The sequence below is a fragment of the Ovis canadensis genome, chromosome 2 (assembly GCF_042477335.2).
Source record: "Ovis canadensis isolate MfBH-ARS-UI-01 breed Bighorn chromosome 2, ARS-UI_OviCan_v2, whole genome shotgun sequence".
Taxonomy (NCBI): domain Eukaryota; kingdom Metazoa; phylum Chordata; class Mammalia; order Artiodactyla; family Bovidae; genus Ovis; species Ovis canadensis.
The window spans coordinates 204420920-204448383 of NC_091246.1; the positions used below are offsets into that span (position 1 = coordinate 204420920).

General features: G+C 39.9%; 1 protein-coding gene across 2 annotated transcripts in view; it reads left to right on the plus strand.

Annotated features, from left to right (window-relative positions):
• CCDC150 (coiled-coil domain containing 150) overlaps nt 1-23286 on the plus strand; it is a 92151-nt gene extending 68865 nt beyond the window's left edge. The window contains exons 17-27 of one of the 2 annotated variants that reach the window (XM_069577906.1): nt 6207-6335; nt 7377-7546; nt 8615-8708; nt 9900-10069; nt 11791-11917; nt 16981-17175; nt 17615-17683; nt 17773-17934; nt 18981-19067; nt 22520-22639; nt 22925-23286. In XM_069577906.1, the coding sequence (XP_069434007.1) occupies nt 6207-6335; nt 7377-7546; nt 8615-8708; nt 9900-10069; nt 11791-11917; nt 16981-17175; nt 17615-17683; nt 17773-17934; nt 18981-19067; nt 22520-22639; nt 22925-23038 (1437 nt within the window). In that variant the 3' untranslated portion in view covers nt 23039-23286. The remainder of the gene's footprint in view (nt 1-6206; nt 6336-7376; nt 7547-8614; nt 8709-9899; nt 10070-11790; nt 11918-16980; nt 17176-17614; nt 17684-17772; nt 17935-18980; nt 19068-22519; nt 22640-22924) is intronic. The other variant, XM_069577907.1, reaches the window with a different exon arrangement.
• The last annotated feature ends 4178 nt before the right edge of the window (nt 23287-27464 follow it).

Here is a 27464-nt window from a genome sequence, read left to right on the forward strand (position 1 = left end):
TATACAATATATAAATATCTTTAGATATTTAAATATACAATATATAAATATCTTAATCATAACATAGGTTAAAACAAGGTTCAGAAGAGTGTACAAAATATTTCACTATTTGTATGCAAAAGGGTTGGGAGGATGAAGAATATATAAATATGTGTTCACCTTTGCAAAGAGTATCTCTAAAATGAATTATAATAAATTGGGAATGTTATTTTCAAGAAAGGAGACTGGGTGGCTGGGAGATTTTTCACTGTATCAAAAGGATAAAGTGAAAAATCTCCCAGCCAAAGCAAAAGTGGACAAAGGATGGTCTTTTCAGCAAGCGGTGCTTAAGCAATTGTATATCACATGCAAAAACAAAAACCAAAATACCTTTGATCTGTACCTCTTACCGTATATAAAAATTATCTCAAAATGGATGAGAGCCCTAAAGGTAAAACCTAAAACTATAAAACTTCCAGAAGAAAACATTGGAAGAAAGCTTTATTATCTGGAATTACACAAAGATTTCTTAGATTTGACATCAAAAGCATGATCCATAAAGAAAAAAAAAAGAAATGACGGCTTATGCTCTTCAAAGACATTGTTAAGAAAATGAGATAAATTACAGGCTGGGAGAAGAAACAATTGCAAATCACATATGTGATGAAAGTTTTGTCTCCAGAATTTATTAAAATCACAAAACTCAGAAGGAAGCAATTTGGAAAAAGAAGAAAAGTATTTGAACATGTATTTCACTAAAAAGATACATGGATATAAGTAAGAATTTGAAAAGATGTTAAACATCAGGCATTAGGGAAATGCAAATTAACACGCAGTGAGATACTGCCTCACACTATTGTGTGTTTGTGTTCAGTCATGTCCGACTGTTTATGACCCCATGAACTATAGCCCTCCAGGCTTCTCTGCCCATGGAATTTTCCAGGCAAGAATACTGGAATGGGTTACCAGACAGTAAAGAATCTGCCTGTAACATGAGAGACCCAGGTTTGATCCCTGGATTGAGAAGATCCCCTGAAGAAGGAAATGGCGGTCCACTCCAGTATTCTTGCCTGGAGAATTCTATGGACAGAAGAGCCTAGTGCGGGCTACAGTCTATGGACTCACAGAGAGTCAGACACAACTGAGCGACTAACACTTTCACCTTGAGGGGATCTTCTGGACCCAGGGATCAATCCACATCTCTTGCTTCTCCTGCCTTAGCAGGCGGATTCTTTACCACTAGTGCCACCTGGGAAGCCCACCACATACTATTAGAATGTTTAAAATTGAAAAACTGATTGTACCGAGTGTTAGTGAAGATATGGAGGCGCTCTCATACATTGTTGAAGGGAGTGTAAAATCAACCATTTTGGAAGAGAGTTTGGTAGTTTCTTTAAAAGTGAAACAGGGGACTTCACTGGTGGTCCAATGACTAAGATTCTGCAATCCCAATGCAGGGGTGCTGGGTTCCATTCCTGGTCAGGGAACTAGATCCCACATGCCACAACTAAGACCTGGTGCAGCCAATTTTTTTTCAAATGAAACAAATTACTACCATATGACCTATCTCTTCCACCCCTATGTATTTACCAAAGATAAATGAAAGTTTATATCTACACAAAGATTTGTATACAACTACTCAAAGCAGTTCTATTTGTAATAGCTTAAAACTATCACTTCATGGCAAATAGATGGGGAAACAGTGAAAGACTTTATTTTCTTGGGCTCCAGAATCACTACAGATGGTGACTGCAGCCATGAAATTAAAAGACGCTTTCTCCTTGGAAGAAAAGCTATGACAAACCTAGACAGCATATTAAAAAGCAGAGACATTACTTTGCTGACAAAGGTCCATACAGTCAAAGTTATGTTTTTTCCAGTAGTCATGTACAGATGTGAAAGCTGGACAATAAGAAAGGCTGAATGCCAAAGAATTGATGCCTTCGAACTGTGACTCTTGAGAGTCCCTTGGACAGCAAGGAGATCAAAACCAGTCAATCCTAAAGGTTATCAACCTTGAATGTTCATTAGAAGGACTGATGTTGAAGCTTCAATACTTTGGCCACCTGAGTGAAGAGCCGACTCGTTGGAAAAGACCCTGATGTTGGGAAAGATTGAAGGTAGGAGAAGGGAATGACAGAGGATGAGATGGTTGGATGGCATCACTGACTCAATGGACATAAGTTTGAGCAAGCTCCAGGAGATGGTGAAGGACAGGGAAGCCTGGCATACTGCAGTCCATAGGGTTGCAAAGAGTTGGACACGAGTGAGCGACTGAACAGAACAGAAAACTGGAACAACTCCAGTATCTAGCAGAATACTGTTCAGCAACAGGGAGGAAGAACTGCTGATACATGCAGAAGATTGAGTGAATCTTAACCGTGCTGAATAAAACAAACCATTCAAAAATGAGTACAGTACATCCTCTACATATGAACCTTCAAGTTGTGAACTTTCAAACTTGCATTCACATGTCCAGTCATGAAGGTTAGTTCTATTTGAGACGGCACAGGATTCAAATGTAGACTGGTACTGGAAGTCTGCAGCAGCTGTTCAGAATACAGTTCAGTTCAGTTGCTCAGTCATGTCCAACTCTTTGCGACCCCATGGACTATAGCATGCCAGGCCTCCCATCCGTCACCAACTCCTGGAGTTTACACAAACTCATGTCCATTGAGTCGGTGATGTCATCCAACCATCTCATCCTCTGTCATCCCCTTCTCCTCCTGCCTTCAGTCTTTCCCAGCATCAGGGTCTTTTCCAAAGAGTCAGTTCTTCACGTCAGGTAGCCAAAGTATTGGAGTAGCAGCTTCGGCATCAGTCCTTCCAATGAATATTCAGAACTGATTTCCTTTAGGAAGGACTGATTGGATCTCCTTGCAGTCCAAGGGACTCTAAAGAGTCTCCTCCAACACCGCAGTTCAAAAGCATCAATTCTTTGGCGCTCAGCTTTCTTTATAGTCCATCTCTCACATCCATACATGACCACTGGAAAAACCATAACTTTGACTAGAAGGACCTTTGTTGGCAAAGTAATGTCCTTGCTTTTTAATATGCTATCTAAGTTGGTCATAACTTTTCTTCCAAGGAGTAAGCATCTTTTAATTTCATGGCTGTGCTACCAAAGAGTCCAGTGCTGCCAAAGAGCTATATGACCCTGTAGCTCAGACAGTAAAGAATCTGCCTACAATGCAGGAGACCTTGGTTCGATCCATGGGTCAGTAAGATCCTCAGGAGAAGGGAATGGCAGCCCACTCCAGTATTCTTGCCTGAAGAATCCCATGAAAAGAGGAGCCTGCTGGGCTACAGTCCATGGGATCACAAAAAGTTAGAAACGACTGAGGGACTAACACTACCCAGATGTCACTGGATCATTTTTTCAAGAGGGTAGCTGGAAATGAATCTAGCAAGTAACCAGAACTTGTGCCATCAGTGTCCAGCATGAGTGAAATTGCAGTGTGCCCTCAGTCTCCTCTTGCTGGTGATCCTTCAACTCTTAACCATCTCCCACCTCCATTCCCTCTTCCAATCAGTTCTCACCTGTTCACTTGATGCCACTCAGCCCCTGTATGCCAGCTGTTGTACTGCTGTACTTTTCAAGGCACTATACTGTAAGGTTAATAGTGTTTTTTGTTTGCTTGTTTTTTATGTATTGTCTGAAAAGTGTTATAAACCTATTAAAGTACAGTATTACATAGCTGGTTGTGTTAGTTGGGTACCAAGACTAACAGACTTAAGAACAAATTGAACTTATGAGCACGTTCTTAGAACAGAACTCATTTGTATGTAGGGGACTTACTGTACATAAAATACCTCATTTATATAAAATTCTAGGAAATAAAAATGAATTTATTGTGACAGAAAATAGGTCAGTGGAAGCCTTGCGTGGACATGTAGGAACAGGGAGAGAAAACGGTTTGATTACTAAAAAGGCATAGGGGAAGTTCCGGGTAATGGAAATTGTTCATTATTGTCATGATTTTAAGAGTTTATATATATTTCAGAGACATTACTTTGCTGACTAAGGTCCGTCTAGTCAAGGCTATGGTTTTTCCAGTGGTCATATATGGATGTGAGAGTTGGACTGTGAAGAAGGCTGAGCACCGAAGAATTGATGCTTTTGAACTGTGGTGTTGGAGAAGACTCTTGAGGGTCCCTTGGACTGCAAGGAGATCCAACCAGTCCATTCTAAAGGAGATCAACCCTGGGATTTCTTTGGAAGGAATGATGCTAAAGTTGAAACTCCAGTACTTGGGCCACCTCATGAGAAGAGTTGACTCATTGGAAAAGACTCTGATGCTGGGAGGGATTGGGGGCAGGAGGAGAAGGGGACAACCGAGGATGAGGTGGCTGGATGGCATCACCGACTCAATGGACGTGAGTCTGAGTGAACTCCAGGAGTTGGTGATGAACAGGGAGTCCTGGTGTGCTGTGATTCATGGGGTTGCAAAGAGTTGCACACGACTGAGCGACTGAACTGAACTGATACATATTTCATAATTGTACATGTTAAATGTACACAGTTTACTGTATGTCAGCTATATCCCAGTATGGCTGTTTCTAACATGTATACTATCATGTAAGAATCGAATCGCCAGTCTGTGTCCGATGCAGGATACAGCATGCTTGGGGGTGGTGCACAGGGATGACCCAGAGGGATGTCATGGGGAGGGAGGTGGGAGGGGGGTTCATGTTTGGGAAAGCATGTACACCCGTGGTGGATTCATGTCAATGTAGGGCAAAACCAATACAGTATTTTAAAGTAAAATAAAGTAAAAATAAAAATAAAAAAAAAAAGAAATAAATAAATAATATAAAAATATAAAAAATAAAAATAAAATTAAAATGTTAATTTTTGTATAAGTAATTATTTTAAAGTATTTAAAATGACATTCTTGAAATGACAAAAACAATAAAGATAGATAACAAGTTAGTGGTTGCCAAGGAACATGGAATGGATTTGGGGAGGACATGAACACAAAGAAATAATACAAGTGAGTTCTTTGTGGCAGTGGAGCAGTTCTGTATCTTGACTGTGGTGGTGGTCACCAGAATATGTGCATGGGATCAGATTACATAGTTATATGTATGTGTGCATACACAGATGAATGCAGGTTAAAAAAATGGTGAAAACTGTAACTTTTGTAGTCCAGTTAATCTGATTAACAATCATGTAAGATTGTGAAGATGTAAAGATGTCATTATTAGAAGCAGGGTGAAGAGTGCGTGGGACTGTCACTAATTTTGTGACATCCTGTGAGTCTAATTATTTTAAGATAAAATCTTTTTTTTTAAGAGTAGTATTTAAGATAGTATGATGATCTGAAATGATTGTGTAGATACACTGAAAGTGTTTCAGGGGTGTAAAATTGTAATAATTTTAATTAGGATTAGAACACTATTTAGAACACTTTTATAACTATTTTCTTGATACTATTTGATACTTACCTGCTTTTATTATGTACTTTGTTAATTTACATCATATTTTCAGATTCTGTGATAACCAATTTCTCCCCCAGTTTTCGTCTTACCATCAGAGGGTTTTTTTGTGTGTGTGTGTTTTTTTTAGTGTTTTTAAGTTTTTATTGGTATATAGTTTATTTACAGTGTTATGTTAGTTTTTAGTGTAAGCAAAGTGAATCAGTTATACATATATCCACTCTTTTCCCATATAGGTCATTACAGAGTATTGAGAAGAGTTCCTTGTGCCATATAATAGCCATCATAATCATAGTCTTATCTCCCATATCCCTCATTCCAGGCCTTTCATATTGACATATATATTAGAGATTTGCACGTATATATTAACAGATTTATTTTCCTTTGTAGTTTTAAGGGGAAAAACAGCTATTAGAGCTAGTTTTTTTTTTTTTTTGCAGTTATAGATAAGCATATTTAATTAAACATTTTAAATTTGGCTTCTAAATTGCTATGTCTTATTCTAACCAGAGCTTCCCTTATGGCTCAGATGGTAAAGAATCCACCTGCAGTACAGTAGGTCTGAGTTTAATCCCTGGGTTGGGAAGATCCCCCAGAGAAGGAAGTAGCTACCCACTCTAGTATTCTAGCCTGGAGAATCCCCATGGACAGAGAAGCCTGGCAGGCTAACAGTCGATGGGGTCGTAAAGAGTCAGACAAGATTGAGCAACTAAGCACAGGACGTTGTAACTGCTGATTGATTGTGCTTTAAGAAAGTCATTTATTATCGTTTCTTTCTTTCTGCTAAGGTGAAATCCCTTCTTGAAAAGAATGAAGCGGAGCTTTCACAAGCAGTGAAGGGTCGTGATGCAGCCCTGAAAGAGAGTCAGAAGTTGAAAGGGGACCTTGAAACTCTGGAGGACAGGGAGAACAAGAAGGTAAGACATCACCCCTTTGTGAACTCTTTAACTGACATGAAGCGCTTCTGAAATTTTCATGAGCCACATTCTTTCATTTCTTGTTACCTTTAGTTTAAAAAAAAAACAAAGAAGATTGATCAGATGAGAATTTTCTTTTCTAAAGGAAAGATAACTTTAGAAAAACTTTAAAATACTTCCCTTAAAAATAGATTTAACTCACAATGTGTTTTTTTTCTTTCTTAATCAAAAGTCTACTTTTTTTTGTTGAAACACATCTGACCTTGGTAATAATAACCACCTACTTATGTCTTATTAATGTGATAAAACATTGTTATGATTCTGTGTTAAATCACCAAATGCTTTCTGCTTAACAGTGTGTGTTCTCGGTGGGAGGAGAGGTCACATCCCAGACTCCTTCCCCTCTGAAGAGGGCTGTGACTTACACCATTCTTCAGCGGCTCCCACTCTCCGTTATGTTCTTTTTTCCCTCAGATAATTCTGATGGGCTTCGGAGGTGTTATCTTCTTCTGAGCCCATTATAAGATTAGCTGAGCAGGGCCTGTATGGGCCTCCCTGGGACTACCTCGAGATCCAAGAAGTTGTCAGTCTTTATGTCTCTGGTTAATACTGATGTGTGTGCTGGGATATGACAATAGTCAGGAAGCACTGCAGAGTTTTTCATTGGAGCCATAGGATCTGGGTCTAGTTTTCTTTTTCTCAAAGTCAGAATAACTTAATAGACAAAATAAAAATAAAATATACTTTAAAGCAATTATCCTCTAATTAAAAATAAAACATAGTAGAAGCATACCTCACACCTATCTACGGAAAATCTCTGTGGAATTGTAAATGAATTTAAGAAGAATTTTATATTCTCTTGTTTATTTAAAACTGCTTTGGTTAAAAAAGAAAAAATATATATTTATATATACACACACACTGAATCCTCTTAGCATTGTACCAGACCTGGTTTCGATACTCTTCTAGCAGTCACAGGACTCAGCAGCAGCAGAATAATTAGACCAGATCAAAACATTGTCTTATTTCGTCTTCTGTTAGGTGGGAAACTTTCAGCGACAACTGGCAGAAGCCAAAGAAGACAACTGCAAAGTGACAATCATGTTGGAGAATGTGTTGGCTTCTCACAGTAAGATGCAAGGTGCTCTGGAAAAAGTGCAGATAGAGCTTGGCCGGAGGGATTCAGAGATTGCAGGCCTCAAGAAAGAAAGGTACCAGAGATTATTTTTTTCTTTGTACTTGTATTTTTCTGCTGTGTTGTAGTAAGGAATAGTGTGTGATCAAGAAACAGTCACTTTATGTTACTTCCTTTGTGAAAAAAGTAGTAAAATGGTATTTAAAGAATTAGCAAATTTGGGAGAATCTGGAATTATAAAAATGATATCCAAAAATTCACATATTTTGTAGTGGTGTAAATGAATATGTATTCCAGCAATTCATGTGATAAATGCTGTCTTGTCCTTGCTGTTTTCTACACCATTTAAACCTGCCCTTGGGTCTACAGAATAGTAATCGTCAAGATTATTAAAGCCAGGCATCTACTTTATTTTGAATAAATTATCCATTTATTAGTATACTATTTAATAAATTATTTTAGAGGAATCATTCTGAGAACTGCTTTCAGTTATAAGAAAACTCCTTTGAATGTTTCAAAAATTGCATGCACATTTCCCATTTAGGTTAATGAACAAATGGTTTGAGTTTAATAAGGCCTCTAAGTATAATGTATTACTGGTACATATTGCCTCTGTGTTAAGGGAGAATTAGTGACTTTTATATTCTTCATCATGCTGATTTTTTTCTTTTTTTTTTACGTTATGAATCAGTGTTACCTCTGAACTTAAATCAAGGGGATGGTATTAAAAAACAGTTTACTGTTCACAGTAAAATTCTAGGTAAAAAGCAGAAATCTCAAGAGTAAGCCAGTCCATCTAGAGGTGATACATTTTTGTGCCAGTGATATATATAGAGAGAGAGTAGAAAATGCCAGCTTTTAACTTAGTCATTAACATGTACTGATAGTTTAATATACCAAGCAAAATTGAATCATAGAGATGGGACAAATTTTTAATTCCCAGGAGAATTAGTCTCTTACTCTGACGCTGAGGCTGCAGATTTATCACCTGCCAGTTCTCAGATATTCTGAGCATCTGTAGCCCATGATCTAATGCCATTTTGGCTTCCTGGAAGAGTGCCCTGTACATCCCAGTGGTATCATTTCTAGATGGTTCTTTCCATTTCTAGAAAGTGGTCACTTTCTCTGTGCTCTCCATCTTTAGGGCTCTAAATCAACAGCGGGTACAGAAGCTGGAAGCAGAAGTGGACCAGTGGCAGGCCAGAATGCTTGTTGTGGATGCCCAGCACAACAGTGAGGTAGAAGCCAGGTGTTTATAGATGGTAATGTTAGTAGTTTTTTTTTCTTTTTTTTATTGGGATATCACTGTTTTGGAAAAATGGAGGAAAATAATCAGGTAAATTTCCTTCCCATTCAAGTCTGAGTTTTGAACAATACATATTCCCAAATGGGAAACTGGTTTATAATCTTGCAGTGAGTCGTTTAGCAAACCAGCACCATAATTATGCCTAATTCTTTTTGTCTTATATGGTCTACATTCTTTTCATATGTTAATGCATAAGGGATTGCAAATGTTAACATTCAATTCAGTTCAGTTCAGTTGCTCAGTCGTGTCCGACTCTTTGCGACCCCATGAATCGCAGCACGCCAGGCCTCCCTGTCCATCACCATCTCCTGGAGTTCACTCCATGGGGATGGTCTTGATTTGCATAAGGGATTGCAAATGTTAAAGGGCTTAGAAAGTAACTTCAGTTAGAAGTAGGGTAGTCCTACTAAATAAGGAAACACATGCGTTATAGGTATGTGAATGTGAACTTGCTCAGTCGTGTTTGACTCTTTACGGACCCTGTGGACTGTAGCCGACCAGGCTCCTCCATCCATGGGATTCTCCAGGCAAGAATACTGGAGTGGGTTGCCATTTCCTTCTCCAGGGGATCTTCTTGACCCAGGGATCGAACCTGGGTCTCCCACATTGGAGGCAGACGCTTTAACCTCTGAGCCACCAGGGAAGCCATAGGTATATACATATATATATATATATAAGTTCATAGGTACATACATATATAAATATGTATCTACACATATGCACACATGTTAAATACATAGGGATATTTCATATGAATAAGCTTTTTTCTAGAGAAATATACAAGGAGCAGTTGCCAGTTCTTATCTCTGTAGGCAGTGAGGTTAAAGAATCCAAAAGGGGAATTTAACTAATTTAAAATTTTAGAAATTAGGATAAATAAGTTGGTTCTGTTTTCAAAAACTCTCTAGTGACCAGCGGAGCCTACCCTTCCCATCACCTTCTAAGAGTCTGCTAAGCACTGTCTGTAATAGGTTCTCACATACATATCCCAGGCATCTGGAGTCTTTGTTTCTGGTTCCAAATAATTATTGTTTCAAAGTTTAAAGAGGGAATATACAGTGTTATGTACTTCTAGTATCTTTTACAGTAGAACAACAAGATTAAAAACAATCTTCTCTTTCAGATGGAACCTCTGCAAAAAGCTCTAGATGTAGCTAGAGAAGACAACAGGAAACTGGCTATGAGCCTGGAGCAAGCTCTCCAGACAAATAATCACCTACAAACAAAGCTTGACCATGTTCAAGAGAAATTGGAAAGCAAAGAACTTGAGCGACAGAATTTGGAAACCTTTAAGTAAGAGCAGTATAGTCACGGTGAAATTAGGGAAGAGCCTCTGGGAGAGTAAGTCTGGCTCATTCACATAAACCAGTTAAAGCTATTTCCCTACTTTGAGCTGGTCCTCCTGCAGAACCACGTGAAGGAGACAGGCGTAGCTAAACAGCGGAGGATGCTGGCTGGGATACGCTCCTCTTCAGCTCTTCCCTCATCTGGTGTCAGTCTTCTGTATATGAAGGTTAAACCAATTCGGGAGGGACACATACACATTTTTGCCAAACCTTTTCTATCAGAAGCTTATGTATCCTTCAAAGGCATGATTTGGAAAAGGAACAACAGAAGCCTGGATGGAAATAACCCCTCCAGGAGTGGGATAATTCCATTTAAGCAGATGCTCGACCATTAATTGTTTTCCATTTTGCCCTGAGATTAGTTAGCTCAAATCCTTCTAATTCAAGTCAAGCCACTAGAGTTTTTTTCTTAAACTGTATCTAGGCAGATATGATTTAGATATTAACAACATCCCATGAAAATTTATACCCAAGGGAAATATATTATGCCCATAGGTCTTTATTGCTTTCAGGTAGTGAACATATTGATATAGCAGAGCATGTTTATATAAGCTAAAGCTAAGAGGGTATTTTTCATGTTTGTAATCTGTACAAATTGTATATTCTGGTGAAATGCTGCTGGCTCCAGACTATTCAGTATTGGTTAAAAGAATATGTGTTTTCACTCTTAAGGGTGGATCTCTTTATATTAATGACTTTGTTTTTTAAGGCTGTAGGTAAATGCTTATTTTTCTTTTTTTTTTTTTTTAAATTTTAAAATCTTTAATTCTTACATGCATTCCCAAACATGAACCCCCCTCCCACCTCCCTCCCCATAACATCTCTCTGGGTCATCCCCATGCACCAGCCCCAAGCATGCTGCATCCTGCGTCAGACATAGACTGGCGATTCAATTCACATGATAGTATACATGTTAGAATGTCATTCTCCCAAATCATCCCACCCTCTCCCTCTCCCTCTGAGTCCAAAAGTCCGTTATACACATCTGTGTCTCTTTCCCTGTCTTGCATACAGGGTCGTCATTGCCATCTTCCTAAATTCCATATATATGTGTTAGTATACTGTATTGGTGTTTTTCTTTCTGGCTTACTTCACTCTGTATAATCGGCTCCAGTTTCATCCATCTCAACAGAACTGATTCAAATGAATTCTTTTTAACGGCTGAGTAATACTCCATTGTGTATATGTACCACAGCTTTCTTATCCATTCTTCTGCTGATGGACATCTAGGTTGTTTCCATGTCCTGGCTATTATAAACAGTGCTGCGATGAACATTGGGGTACATGTGTCTCTTTCAATTCTGGTTTCCTCGGTGTGTATGCCCAGAAGTGGGATTGCTGGGTCATAAGGTAGTTCTATTTGCAATTTTTTAAGGAATCTCCACACTGTTCTCCATAGTGGCTGTACTAGTTTGCATTCCCACCAACAGTGTAGGAGGGTTCCCTTTTCTCCACACCCTCTCCAGCATTTATTGCTTGCAGATTTTTGGATTGCAGCCATTCTGACTGGTGTGAAGTGGTACCTCATTGTGGTTTTGATTTGCATTTCTCTAATGTTAATGAGTTCCAGATCAGTGATTTTACATAGTGACTGATCTGCTCAGTTATAAATCATACTGCCTAAGATGCTTTCTAAAGGTGCTTTAACATCTCTCTGTTTCAAAACAGAGAACGGATGAGTGAAGAATCCAAAATAGAAGCAGAATTGCATGCTGAACGCATAGATGCTCTAAGAAAGCAGTTTCAAATTGAGAGAGAAACTGCCAAGAAGGCAGCACAGCGGGAGGTGACTGAGGTATGGAGGCACACGACAAAAGACATATAACATCCTTCCTCTAGGTGGTTGCCAGCCGGAGGATTCCTGAGAATGGCTGCAGTTGGTCTTCAGCGCTTCTAATTCTCCTTTCACCAGCAAGTGGGATGCAGCTGTAAGCTGTTTGATATACAGTTATCTGCCCAGTGAAGGAATGCCTTGATGATAGTCTTCCCCTTGGAGAATAGTAACTTGAGTGGTAAAGAGAGGGGAGGAGACTGCCATCTGCTATACAGATAGCAAGTCACCTATCTCCTCAGTCCACTTCACTAGCATCCATCATGCACCTACCTTCTCCTGAGAGGCCTATCTAAAAACAGTAGAAGACGTGGTCTATACTAAATGACCCCTTATTTGTCACCTCCACTGTTACATGAGACAAGTAGGGAAGACGTCAGAAGACTCTCTGATATTTAGAAGCTATGTACAATTTTAAATGAATGCAGAGTAAGGGAAAGTTTGTTTTAGGCTGGCTGGGTGATAGGAGGAGGAGGGAAGCTTGACCAAAGTACAGGACTGAGACTGGCAGAGCTTGCAGGGATAGGACACGCTATGTAAGAGGATAACCAAATGAAAAATGAACAGCATATGTGAGCAAAGGAAAAGCATTTACCTGTCTTGATTAAAGCAGAGACTAGGAAATTTCTGAGAAAGAAGGGCTGTTGTTGCTGCTGCCGCTAAGTCACTTCAGTCGTGTCAGACTCTGTGCGACCCCATAGAAGGCAGCCCACCAGGCTCCCCCATCTCTGGGATTCTCCAGGCAAGAACACTGGAGTGGGTTGCCATCTCCTTCTCCAATGCATAAAGTGAAAAGTGAAAGTGAAGTCGCTCAGTCGTGTCCGACTCTTAGCGACCCCGTGGACTGCAGCCTACCAGGCTCCTCTGTCCATGGGATTTTCCAGGCAAGAGTACTGGAGTGGGGTGCCATTGCCTTCTCCGGAAAGAAGGGCTAGCCTAGAGGAAACCAGCTGATAGACGGTCTTAACTACCAGAATATTGGCTGGAAATTGTTAGGTAAAAGTAAAGCACTGTAGGTTTCTGAGAAGGATGTAAGCACAGTTTTAAGTAGGTTAGTCTGTTGGCAGTGGAAGGTAAGTAATAATGAAGATAAACCGGAAACATGGAGGCTCATGGGAACTAGAGCAGTTACTTTCAGGCTTCGATGATTAGGGCCAAGAAAAGCAGTTCTATTGAAAGTAGAGAATAATTAAATAAAAAAGCCATTTGTAATAGAAAAATCAAACATACACAAAATGTATCATAAGCAAAGGGGAGGGAGTAATTAAAATAATTCCAAGACTTAGCTGGAGTGGCTGGTCTGTATTTTGCCAGATTGAGTGCATTGCTTTGCAGTTTACAAGGAGCAGTCACAAAAATCAGATTCAACTTTTTATATGGTACTACGTAAATTGCAAAAGCACTGTATAAATATTATAATAAAAACAATTTCTGTGGGAAACAAAAATGGACACTGAAATTAAAGATGCCTTTAATCAGAGATAGTTGTTCAGAATACTTAGTTTAAACCCTTTTAACAGGAATCAGTGAAGATCATGAACTTGTGCAGGAGACCAAAGAACAGTAGTATGAGTGTGCTGTCTTGAGCAGTTAGCCTGAGAAGTGGCATCAGGGTGTGCTGTTTAAGTGCCTCAGCTCTGCCTCTTGAAAGCAATGTGGTAATTTACTATCTGTGCAGATGACTGAACTTTTGAGTCTGTTTCCTTGATCATAAAATGGAACTTCTGAATGTTTCTTTGATCATAAAATGGAAAGTATCACAACTACTTTCCTAGGTGGTTTAGAGGATTAAATTGGAAAATATATGAAAAGTAATTACTAAGATCATGGCATCTGCTCCAATCACTTCATGGAAAATAGATGAGGAAACAGTGGAAACAGTGTCAGACTTTATTTTGGGGGGCTCCAAAATCACTGCAGATGGTGATTGCAGCCATGAAATTAAAAGACGCTTACTCCTTGGAAGGAAAGTTATGACCAACCTAGACAGCATATTCAAAAGCAGAGACATTACTTTGCCAACAAAGGTCCATCTAGTCAAGGCTATGGTTTTTCCAGTGGTCACATATGGATGCGAGAGTTGGACTGTGAAGAAAGCTGAACGCCGAAGAATTGATGATTTTGAACTGTGGTGTTGGAGAAGACTCTTGAGAGTCCCTTGGACTGCAAGGAGATCCAACCAGTCCATTGTGAAGGAGATCAGTCCTGGGTGTTCTTTGGAAGGAGTGATGCTAAAGCTGAAACTCCAGTACTTTGGCCACCTCATGCGAAGAGTTGACTCATTGGAAAAGACTCTGATGCTGGGAGGGGTCGAGGGCAGGAGGAGAAGGGGACAACAGAGGATGAGATGGCTGGATGGCATCACCGATTCAATGGACGTGAGTTTGGGTGAACTCTGGGAGTTGGTGATGGACAGGGAGGCCTGGTGTGCTGTGATTCATGGGGTCACAAAGAGTTGGACACGACTGAGCGACTGAACTGAACATAAGTACAAAGTAAGTGATAGTTTTTAAGGCTTACCCAGTTTTGACAAAGCTGTGATTGAGGTAATGGTGGAATGTCTAACAGAAATTTGGTTGAGTGATAAAAGACTAACACTGCAGTGTGAATTCAGGAGCTGAAGGAATGAGCTGGTATAAAGAGAAAAGGTAACATTATTTTGGTTCTTTCTTTGACGTGTTAAACACTTACCAGCCGTAGAGAATACCACCTTCCTATCTTCTCCCTTCTCAGCTGCCTCCTCTTCCTAAAAATCAAGTGGTACTTTTTAGGTGCTTCTTCCTAAAAATTCAAGGATCCAAGAGGAGGAGAGGAACTCTGTAAAATGATTTAAGTAATGTTAAAAGATAAATTGAGGCATAATAAAATTGAGTTTATTTGAACAAAAATCTGTTTGAATTGGACATTATGCCATTGATTGCAGTAGAAGGCACTCCGAGGAGTTGTACGAAATGGAAGACTCTTATAGGCAGAAGGGAACAGGAACAAGAGAGTTAAACTAGGCAAAAAACTAGATGGGTTACAGCAAACTTACTTCCTTTAGTGGATGGCAGGATTACCCAACTAATGCTGATCAGATGATTCCTGATTGACTGGTTTGAGAGTGCATTTCTGGGAGAGCCAAAACTAATTAAGTTTGGTGACAATAGGGCTTAGCATAGGTCATTTTGTTTGGGGCCTGTTGTATTGTTTTTTTGTTAATAACCACTATTATTTTACCATAAGACAAGTTTCCTAAAATTTCTAAAAGCAGTAAGTACAAATTATTATGTAAAATAAATAAGCTATAAGGGTATATTATACAGCACATGGAATATGGCTGGAGTATAATCTAAAAAAATTATAACTGGAGTATAATCTATATTTTAATCACTCATATACCTAAAAATATTATAAATCGACTAAACCTCAATAGAAAGGCAATAATAAAAATATTTATATTCCAATTAAAAATGAATGCATGTAATAGTCAGTAGCTGATAGGTATTTACATGTGTGCTTAGTCACTAGGTCATGTCCTGCTCTTTGCTGCCCCAGGGACTGCAGCCCACCAGGCTCCTCTGTCCATGGGGATTCTCCAGGCAAGAATGCTGGGGTGGGTTGCCATGCCCTCCTCCAGGGGATCTTCCCAACCCAGGGATCAAATCCAGGTCTCCCACATTGCAGGCAGATTCTTTACCAGCTGAGCTACCAAGGAAGTCCATTACAGAAGCTATGATATAATTTATTTCACTTCTCTAAACATGACATCACAAGTGACAGAGATGAGCTTAATCTTAAAAAAAAAAAAAAAAAGCTTTAAAGCATGGTAATGATCACTGAGCAATTACTGTGTGTCAGGCTCTATATTCTTTTTCTACCTTGTTTTACTGTTACATGACTCCTATGAGGTAGCCTATTCACACAGTTCTCCAGCGATGAACCCAAGGTTTACGGATATTATCTGAAATTACTTGACTAGTGACTGGTGAAGTTGAGATTCAAAGTGTCTGATACAAAAGCCAAGCTCTTAATATATGATGAAGATATATTTATATTGTTTATGTGTTCTAAGAAAGATTGTGTTTTTTAGTGTTAAATCACTAAGAGTGTTTCTCCACAAATCTCTTCAGTTCAGTTCAGTCGCGCAGTCGTGTCCGACTCTGCAACCCCGTGAATCACAGCACACCAGGCCTCCCTGTCCATCCACCAACTCCCGGAGTTCACTCAGACTCACATCCATCAAGTCAGTGATGCCATCTAGCCATCTCATCCTCTATCGTCCTCTTCTCCTCCTGCCCCCAATCCCTCCCAGCATCAGAGTCTTTTCCAATGAGTCAACTCTTCGCATGAGGTGGCCAAAGTACTGGAGTTTCAGCTTTAGCATCATTCCTTCCAAAGAAAGCCCAGGGCTGATCTCCTTCAGAATGGACTGGTTGGATCTCCTTGCAGTCCAAGGGACTCTCAAGAGTCTTCTCCAACACCACAGTTCAAATGCATCAATTCTTTGGCACTCAGCCTTCTTCATAGTCCAACTCTCACATCCATACATGGCCACAGGAAAAACCATAGCCTTGACTAGATGGACCTTAGTCGGCAAAGTAATGTCTCTGCTTTTGAATATGCTATCTAGGTTGGTCATAACTTTCCTTCCAAGGAGTAAGCGTCTTTTAATTTCATGGCTGCAGTCACCATCTGCAGTGATTTTGGAGCCCAAAAAAATAAAGTCTGACACTGTTTCCACTGTTTCCCCATCTATTTCCCATGAAGTGATGGGACCGGATGCCATGATCTTCATTTTCTGAATGTTGAGTTTTAAGCCAACTTTTTCACTCTTGACTTTCACTTTCATCAAGAGGCTTTTTAGCTCCTCTTCACTTTCTGCCATAAGGGTGGTGTCATCTGCATATCTGAGGTACTGCCTTACTTAAACCTCCTTTTTAAAAGGATAGTCCAAGGAGAACAAAATATAGGGACACAGCTAAACATAACCTTCTCTTACTGAATGGAAGGTTAAAATGTTCTCATTCTCCCTTTGTGTCCCACAGATGAAGAAAGCCCTTGATGAAGCCAACTTCAGATCAGTGGAAGTGTCCCGGACTAACCGAGAGCTGCGGCAGAAAGTTACAGAGCTGGAAAAGCTACTGAACAGCAGCAAGGAGAAAATAAAGAATCAAAGGGCCCAAATTAAGCTCCACTTGTCCGCCAAGGCGAATAATGCTCAGAACGTAGAGAGGATGAAGGTTGTCTGAGAAACCCTGTTTCCCCTCACCTCCTAGTATCGATGAGGACCCAGGCAGGCAGTGGTGTTGGAGGAAGATGGTCTCAGAGCTCTGACACCGCCCTGTGATCTCTGGGAATTATAGCTACACCTGGGACGTGGGCAGACCACCTTGAAGGGGATGGGTACTCTCTTTTTTTCCGGCAAAGATACTGCTGTGTGAATGTTTGGCTGCTCATTAGCTGCCAGTGTCCCATCCTGGCTCCTAGCTGTCTCTCCCGCAGTGATTGTATAGGACTTGGCTCTCTTGGGGTCGGTGGGCTGGATGGAAGAAGATCCCAGCAAGAACTGATAAAACTGGGTCTCATGTGGGATTCTTTCTGTCATCCTGTAGGCAAAAAAAAACAAGCCCTTTTTTTCCACTGATTATCTTTCTATGTTATTTCCACATTTACTTTCAGCAAATAGAAACAGAATTGAGGCAAATGGAGCTAATTAAGGATCAGTATCAGAAAAAAAACTACGAACAGGTAGATGATGTCCACACACTGTTTACCATTCATGTAAAATCCCAAACTTGGGCAGGTTCGCCAACCGTCTCCCTCTTCATGCCCTACAGTCACTGAGTATCCAGAAATTTGTATCTGAAATGACTAACCTGCAGAAGGAGATGCAGCTGTTGGCCAGGAGCCAGTATGATACCTCAGCACGGAATAAACAACAAGAGCTGCGCCTTGAGGCCGAGCGGAAGCTGAGGCAGGAGCTGGAGAATCGGTGCCAGGTGAAAAGGCTTCCTAGGATTCCTCTCAGAGATGACCAGCAAGTGCCATGTGCTGAACCCAGTATTAGGGCATATTGCTTTTCTAGGCTCTAGAGAAGAAAACAAATTTCCAAGTTGTTCATCTTAGCTAAGACCCCAGAATCATATCTAGGAAGAGCCTGTAGCTTTGAATATGGCACCTCATTGTCATTTTCAATGTAAAAAAAAAAACCTCATTTTTAAAGAAAAGCTAAGTTCATGGGGTTCTCAGGCAAGAATACTGAAGTGGTTTGCCATTCCCTTCTCCAGTGGAACACATTCTGTCAGACCTCTCCACCATGACTCGCCCATCTTGGGTTGCCCTGTAGGCATGGGTTAGTTTCATTGAGGGAGGGATTGGGGGCAGGAGGAGAAGGGGACAACAGAGGATGAGATGGCTGGATGGCATCACTGACTTGATGGACGTGAATCTGAGTGAACTCTGGGAGTTGGTGATGGACAGGGAGGCCTGGCGTGCTGCGATTCATGGGGTCGCAAAGAGTCGGGACACAGCTGAGCGACTGAACTGGACTGAAGTGAAGGCTCACATATGCAAAGTACTAGTTACTGAGTAGGACTTCTGAATTTCATAGTCTCTCAGGAACTTTAGACTCCTTGGTTCTTCCCATAGCTCAGATCTATCTGTTGCCATTGCAGTACTTTTGCCTATCCCCAACCTAATGAAAAGCATATTTTATTCCTGAAAAGGGACTTCAGGAGAGCATCAAGCTCTTGCCTTCCAACAGAGATTGTCTGCTACGAATATTATTCCCTCAGTTCTAGAAAGAAGTGTTAATCACCTTTCCTCAGGAGAATCAGTAAATCAATATCTTTCATCATGTACAAATGTGTATACAGTCAGTTAAACTGAAAACAAGTTTCTAGCTTGTAGTCTGGTAGCACCTGGTATTAGAAAGTATCCCATCATACTTTCATAATTTGGCTTGTCTTTTATTACAATATTGAAGGTTTTTCTCCCATATATGGCACATTGGGAGTTTGTAAAAATCTTTGTATCACATTTTCAGGAATTGGAAGAAACAATCAGACACCTAAAGAAATGTAAAGAGGCGACGGAGAATAAGCTGAAAGAAGCCAGTGTGGAATCAGAGCAGGTGAGCCAGACACACGAATGACCCTGAAACACAAAAGTCTCTGTAAAATCCTCCATTAACACAGTTGTCAGAAGTGCAAAAGGCAAGAACCAATACCTTACTCACTGTTGCCTCTGACATGTTATAAAGAGCAAATAGTTTTAGATTAAGATTCTGTGTCTTGATGAGCGATCATAGAATATTGAAATACTGATATTAACTTGATAGTCCAAGTCCCTACCACTAGATATAAGGGAAGACCAGCATGTGTTTGGATTTTAGTGATTATTGTTTGACACGAAAGCAGAGATATTACTTTGCCAACAAAGGTCCATCTAGTCAAGGCTATGGTTTTTCCAGTGGTCATGTATGGATGTGAGAGTTGGACTGTGAAGAAAGCTGAGCGACAAAGAATTGATGCTTTTGAACTGTGGTGTTGGAGAAGACTCTTGAGAGTCCCTTGGACTGCAAGGAGAGCCAACCAGTCCATCCTAAAGGAGACAAGTCCTGGGTGTTCATTGGAAGGACTGATGCTGAGGCTGAAACTCCAGTACTTTGGCCACCTCATGCGAAGAGTTGACTCATTGGAAAAGACTCTGATCCTGGGAGGGATTGGGGGCAGGAGGAGAAGGGAACGACAGAGGATGAGATGGCTGGATGGCATCACCAACTCGATGCACATGAGTTTGGGTGAACTCCAGGAGTTGGTGATGGACAGGGAGGCCTGGTGTGCTGCGATTCATGGGGTCGCAAAGAGTCGGACACGACTGAGCGACTCAACTGAACTGAACTGAATAAAAGTAGAAACACTTTACCACCAATAACTAGAAATATAAAGTAGACCTTATTAATTTGTGAATTTGATTTCTCTTAAATAGGCCTTTTTGAAGGAACTTAAAATCATAATTTTATTAAAATATAGCTGATTTATAACATTGTGTTCATTTCTGCTATGTAGCAGAGTGCTTCTGTACATATATTCTTTTTCACTGTGATTTATCACAGAATATTGACTTTAGTTCTCTGTGCTATACTGTAGGACCCTGTTGTTTATCCATCCTATGTATACTAGTTTGTATCTGCTAATTCCAAACTCTGAATCCTTCCCTCCCTGACTTCCTTCCCCCTTGGTAACCACAAATTTGCTCTCTATGTCTGTGAGTCTGTTTCATAGATATGTTCATTTCTGTCATATTTTGGATTTCATATGTAAGTGCTATCATATGGTGTTTTTTTCTTTCTGACTTACTTCGCTTGGTATGATAATCTCTAGGTCCATCTGTGTTGCTGCCAATGGCATTATTTCATTCTTGTTTATGGATGAGTAATGCTCCATTGTGTATGTGGACCGTATCTTCTTTATCTGTTCGGCTATCGATGGACATTTGGGTTGTTTCCACGTCTTGGCTCCTGTGCATAGTCCTGCTATGACCATAGGGGTGCGTGTGTCATTTGGGATTATAGTTTTGTCCAGGTGTATGCCCAGGAGAAGGATTGCTGGATCATGTGGTAACTCTGATTTTTTCAGGATCCTGCATACTGTTCCCGTAGTGGCTGCACCAGTGTGCGTTCCCACGAACAGTGTAAGTGGGTTCCCTTTTCTCCACACCCTCACCAGGATTTGTTATTTATCGACTTTTTAATGATGGCCATTCTGACCAATGTGACGTAGTATCTTCTTGTAGTTTTGATTTGCATTTCTCTAATAATTAGCAATATGGTGCGTCTTTTCATGTGCCAACTGGCCATCGGTATGTCTTCTTTGTAGAAATGTCTACAAAACAAAAACCCACTTTTCAGTTGGGTTTTTTGTTGTTGATTTATAGGAGCTATTTGTAAAATCCTACATTTTTTAGAACTGGAAAAGATCTCCGAAATTATTAGTCTACCACGACTACCCCTCATTATCCAGATAAAGGAAGAGATTCTTTGGCTAAAGGTAGCACAGTGACATTGCTGCCAGCTTGTCCCTTTTATAGCCATTAAATTACATGACAGTATGACTTTCAGAATGGTTTATTAAACGGATTATGGACTCCTGTTGTGAGTTTGCCAACTGTGACACTTACTATGCCTAAGTTACATTTACATTGTTTAACTCATCAGTTACCACATCTGTAGTAGGAAGTGGTTACCTACCATTGTTACTCTGATAGATGGCTCGGAGTAAGTTTGAATGTACGTTAGCGCCCTTCTCATTCACCATGCAAGAGGAAATATAATGTATGATGCCATTACAAGTATCATTCCCTCCGCTTCTGATAGAGTGCCGGAGAAAAGCGGGGTTTCGTTTGGGTGGGAGAGGTGTCTACCATCAGGATGCACAGACTGGAGAACACTTAGCTTTGTGGCTTTCTAAGAATTAAAGACAAGGGGAGCTCTGTTTTCTTATCTCACACTTGTACCCACACCGTGCCCTAGTTAATATGAGACAGGTACATTACAGCACAGATTTGAGGACCTGTTACATGGCTGTGCTAGGTGCTGGAGATTAGAGGGTGAACAAGCCAGATGAAGCCTCTGCTCTCAAATTTGCCTTCTCAAGCAAGAGAGAAATATACTGCTCTCTGAGAACTGAGTCAAAACATGAAAATGCTGTCTATGAAACATAAATAATCAAGAGAGGGAAGTTAGTCATTTTACTTTTTATTCTAGAGGATATGTTGTAGAGCCATTTTGAAGCAGCCTTTATATAAAAGCCTGTTGGCTCCATGTTCAAAATATTAGAATATCCCAAATACTTAGTGGAGTGCCAGGCACATATAGGCAATCAGATATTTGTCAAGTAAGTGAAACTGATTCCAGATCATCTTCAAAGGCAGACTAGTAGAGGGACTGTTTTCAAGTCTAACAAAGATAATTTGGAAGTTTGTGCTTCGGGGCTAAAGTATAAGATATTTTGATAAAGGAAATAAAGAGTACAATTTACACTAAGCTACTCCAGTGTTCTTGCTAATCTATTCTATTACTTTCATAAAACACAGCAGAAAAAATCTAATCTTTATAGTTTAGGGACTCTGGAGAAGTATTTAGTCTTAGAGAACAGAACTCAAATTCTGAATGTGGTTCACACCACCACGTTAATTTTCAGTGCCATCTGACACTTTCATGCCTGCCTTAATTTGAGTCCTCTCTCACCTCACTTCACATCCAGGAAATATTAACAATATTTTACTAATGCAGGGCTGCATGTATTCTTTAACTTCACATTCTAAAATAATTCTCTCATCTATAGGAGGATGTGTACATGCAAATAGGTGGCAAAGACCATGCAGTCAGAATGTGAGTCTTTAATAGCTAGGTAAAAAGTCTCTCAAACTGGCTATAGTAAGAAAACTTTCACACTAATGCGAAACCCACTTGGGGGGAAATAAAGTTTTTACATTATACAGTGTAAAAAGAGTCAAAGTAGCACACAAAAAAACTTACAATTGTTTATTTATTGTAATTTTTAATAACATTTGTGCATTCAGATAACAGCTAACCTAGAAGAAGCTCACCGCTGGTTTAAGTGCAGATTTGACGGTCTACAACTTGAGCTGACCAAAAACCGGTTGCAGAGGCTTCCCCGGGAAGACAAGTGGCAGGAAGAGGTAGGATATTTGTCTTAAGCAATTCTGGATTTGTTCCTTCTCAGATTTCTAATTACACAAGTTATCTCTTCATCCAGTTACTTGCTCCACTAATTTGTAGATTTCTTTACAGTACTGCTTAGAAAACCAGTGAACTGAATTTCTTTCTTAAAAGTTCTACTTCTCCCATGCTGTCTAGATTAGAACTACCTATATTTATGAAAAAAAAAATCTTCATAAAGACAATATAGGTCCTCAGCTCTGCAGTTGTTTTGAACAGTTTGGGGTGTGTGTTCTTTCCAACAGGACCAAGATAAAAGGCACAACAGCATGTCAAACCAGTCTGCTCTGCATCGATGGGAGAATAAACGAAATAGACTTGTGCCCAAGAAATGCCACTCTGAACAAGAGAGAAAGTGATGTCCTTGACAGAGCAGCTTCTTCAACTTAGAACAGCTTCATCACCCTGATTGCCTGAGTCCAGCAACTAGGGCTTGCCTGTTTCCACAGTCATCACAACATGAAGTCTTTGATGTGGGCTGAGGATTTTGGACCTAAGTTTATCCTTTTTTGAATTATTCAATATCAATTCAGAACCATCCCATCTTTTTTGTCCCTTTCCCTATTTTCCACCCAATAAATTTATATTCATGTGTTTTATGATAGGAGATGTTGTTGCATGATATTTGGCTGTTTTTCCTAAGTAAATTTCATCAAAAAGCATTTAATGAGGTATGGATGATAGACTTTCAGTGAAATGTTCTAGTCTAACATCTAGTAGATAATCCCTGAAAATACAGTAACCTGTAAAAAGGTAAAAATTTTCCCACTGTCTAGTAAGCATATATTTTTCTATGTGAGGTAATTACTAGCACACCTTTAATAAAACCGTGTCTCTTTTTATATAAGATATTTCAGAGATGGTATTTGCAGCTTCCTTTAACATTTACAGAGTTACTGAATTCTGCTCCATGAGATTATGCCAAGCTCTCTCTTACCATACAGTAAGCAATAAATTCAGCTTTACCTTTTCATTTCAGATAGAGTAGTGGATTAGTTAATCCAGACCTAAAATATGTAACTAGCTGGCATAATGCCTCGCTTAATTGATGTTAAGTAATGATAGTTGCTGGTAATAAATAAATCATAATAAATCAAGTGACCAATTATGAAACTGGAGAGAATATCAAATACAAAACTCAGAGGTTGATGAGCCTACCACTCCATAGCTGATAATAAAAAAAAAAAAAACGCAGCTGAGTTTACTGCTGGATTTGTTTTACTATGGTAGGGAAGAGCTTTGTTGGTCAAACAGAGTCCTCCCTGATCAGAGCCAGCCTCTGATCTTATATAGGATTTTAAGGGAGCATGGAGTTAAAGCACTGGAAGACTTTCAGAAGCTTAAATGGGTTCACATTGTCTGTAGAAGTGTAGTTACTTGGGTAAGACCATTGTTGATTAACTGACATTCAGAGGCAAGTTTATTGGAGTGTGTCCATTTCTGTATCTGACCCTAAAGTTGTCTAACTCCTCCGGTGTTTATCTCTTTGGGTTCTATAAGCATGGGGCTTCCCTGGTGGCTCAGACAGTAAAGAATCTGCCTGCAATGCAGGAGACCAGGGTTCAATCCCTGGGAGATCCCCTGGAGAAGGGAATGGCTACCCACTCCAGTATTCTTGCCTGAAGAATTCCATGGAAAAAGGAACCTGACAGGCTACAAGTCCATGGGATCACAAAGAGTTGAACACTAGTCAATTTGACAGTACTGGGGAGTCAGAATCTTAAAACAGCCTAGGAGCCCCACAGAACAATTAACCTTGGTCCTGGGATGGCACTGAAAACCATGGTCCTGAATTCTGCATAGGAATAAGGTCCCAATTACTGCACAAGAATGATCACCCTTAATGGGCTGTAAATACATTGTCCCTGAGTGTTATGATTACTTGCCAAGAATACTAACATCCTCATCCAGAACAAGAGAGAAGAATTAGATTGGTGATCATTTCTAGTCAGGTTTATAGTTAAAACTGCCTATTTAGTGTGATGATTTTGTTAAAGTATTTCTGTGCTATTTTTATTAAAGTGTTTCTATAGTACTTGAAGAGTGTCTATCATACATACTACCTTCTATTATGACCCTCTACTTTCATGTGAAATAACCAAAAACCAGACAAAAATATGACACTGATTTTTAAGACACTGAACGTCATGCAACAAAGCCCTGTGATACTTTGAGAGAAAAGAAACAAGTGAAGTGAGCTTTTCTGTTGCTTCAGCTTACAGCCTAGAAGGTGAAATCAGGGCAGGTCCCTGAGTTAAAGAATGAGAACAGAGTCCAGGGAAGAAACTGGCTGCTAGGGTTCCAGGACAGAGTATGAGATAGGAGAGAGCTGCACAGAGGGGAATCTCAGAGATGTCCTAAAGGCCCCCACTGAGTATTCAACTGACTACTGGTCAGCAGATGCCTGAGAGAGACTGTCTAAGGCTGGAGACAGGGCCACCCAAAAGGGCTATAAGTGACAATGCCCAGCACACACACACACAGTACTGGTTCCCACCAGCCAGAATCAGACACCTTATGGTTTACAAGCTTTGGGTAGCATCTACAACAGGGTCTCGCCTCAGCAGTAGAGACTAGTGAACCCTAGAGTCAACAGTGCTGTGCTCCTAACTTAACACCATGACCCCAAATGACCCACATCCAAGTAGCTGCATTTCAAAACAGAGCTTAAGAATATTTAGAATACAAAAATATACACATCAAGCTAAAATCATGATTTCTGGCATCCAAAATTATCAGACATGCAAAGAAGCAGGAAAATAGGACCCATAATGTAAAAATCTAATTGATCCCAAACTAATACAAACCACTTCAGCATTCTTGCCTTGAGAACCCCATGAGCAGTATGAAAAGGTCAGAAGAGATCCAATATGCTACTGGAGAAGAGTGAATAAATTGCTCCAGAAGGAATGAAGAGGCTGAGCCAAAGTGGAAATGCCCAGTGTTGAAGATGTGTCTGGTGGTGAAAGTCTGATGCAGTAAAGAACAATATTGCATAGGAACCTGGAATGTTAGGTCCATGGATGGTCAATTGGAAGTGGTCAAACAGGAGATGGGCAAGAGGGAACATCACTATTTTAGGAATCAGTAGACTGAGATGAACTGTAATTGTTCTGAAGCTAGGAATCAGTGGACTGAGATGGACTGTAATTGTTCTGAAGCAAAGAGACTAAGCTATGGCTACTGCTGATTTAGAGACAGGCAATGCCATGTTGTTAACACCCCAAGAGCCCAGCCTAACCTTTCCATGTTACTATGAAAAGAGAACTATGAAAATCCAGTAAAAGTTCATCTGATCTCTGTAATGAACTTTAGCCCATGAAGTCTTTTACCCTTGGGTATTCTGTGACCATAGCCAAAAGAAACTTGGCAATTTTTTGGTTAGCTTTATTGACCTGAGTTCAGTCCCTGGGTTGGGAAGATCCCCTGGAGCAGGGAATGGCTACCAATATTCTTGCCTGAGGAATTCCACGGACCGAGGAGCTTGGCAAGCTACAGTCCATAGGGTTACAGAGTCGGACACTACTGAGCGACTTTCACTGAGGTAAAACTGACAAGTTGTAAGAAATTTAAAGTATGCATTGTAATAACTTGATAAACACTGATTGTTCTCATCTAATTGACACATCCATCACCTCACACCTTTAAAAAATATCTGGTGACAGCATTTAATTTCTACTCCATTAATAAATTTTAGTTATATAATATCCTATTATCAACCACAATCATCATGGTATACATTATTCATCTTATAACTGAAAGTTTGTACCCTTTTCCCAACTGCACCCTATTTTCCCCTACCTCCCAAAACCTGGAAATCACTTTTTCTAAACCCTGTTTCTGTGAGTTTGACCTTTTGGATTCCACATGTACGTATCTTTGGTAATTTCTTGAGTCATTTCTTTAGTGCAGATATTCTAATGTTACATCAACTATGATCATACTGCAGTATATTTTCTCTGAAAATAGATCCTGCCTGTTAAATCTGTAGGTATCACAAAGAATAAAATAATATTTCTCCAAGAGTGATCCCAAAATATCAGATGTGAGTGGAGACTTAGAATTGTTATAAATTCCCATTTTCAAGAGTGGCTCCAGTAGACCAAATTAAGTTTATTTATTCTCAAGCTTCTGTAATAACATTTTCAAATTCATCATCTTTTTATCTCAGTCATTTTTACATTAAGACAAAATTCCTCTCTCACTCTCACTGCAAGTTAATTTGCTGTTCTTTTTGCTTTTTACACAACTTCAACACTTAGGTCTGAAGATCTGATGTTCCAAAGTGATGGGATTGTGAAGTGAAAGTGTTAGTTACTTAGTTGTGTCCAACTCTTTTTTACCCCATGGACTATAGCCCCCAAGGCTCCTCTGTCCATGGAATTCTCCAGACAGGAAAACTGGAGTGGTGGGTGGCCATTCTCTTCTCCAGGAGATCTTCCTGACCCTAGGATTGAAGCTGGGTCTCCTGCACTGCAGGCAGATTCTTTACCATCTGAGTCACCATTAAGAGTGGATAACACTAATACCTACGAATGTTATATTATTCCACTTGGGAATTTAGAGGAAGGATGAGGAACTGTTGTGGAGATTCATGTCTTCCTCAGAGCAGCCATGATTAGACAGATTTTGGGTTGTCTTTCAGGTTCTTAGCTAGTATTGGATAATTGTTATTTCAGTGCCCCTTTTGCTTGCACCATCTGTCTCCTGGTTTCTTTATGTATAGGCTTCCAATTCTTAACAAAAATTTTTGTTTAGTTTTTACTCAGGGGTCAATTTTATCTA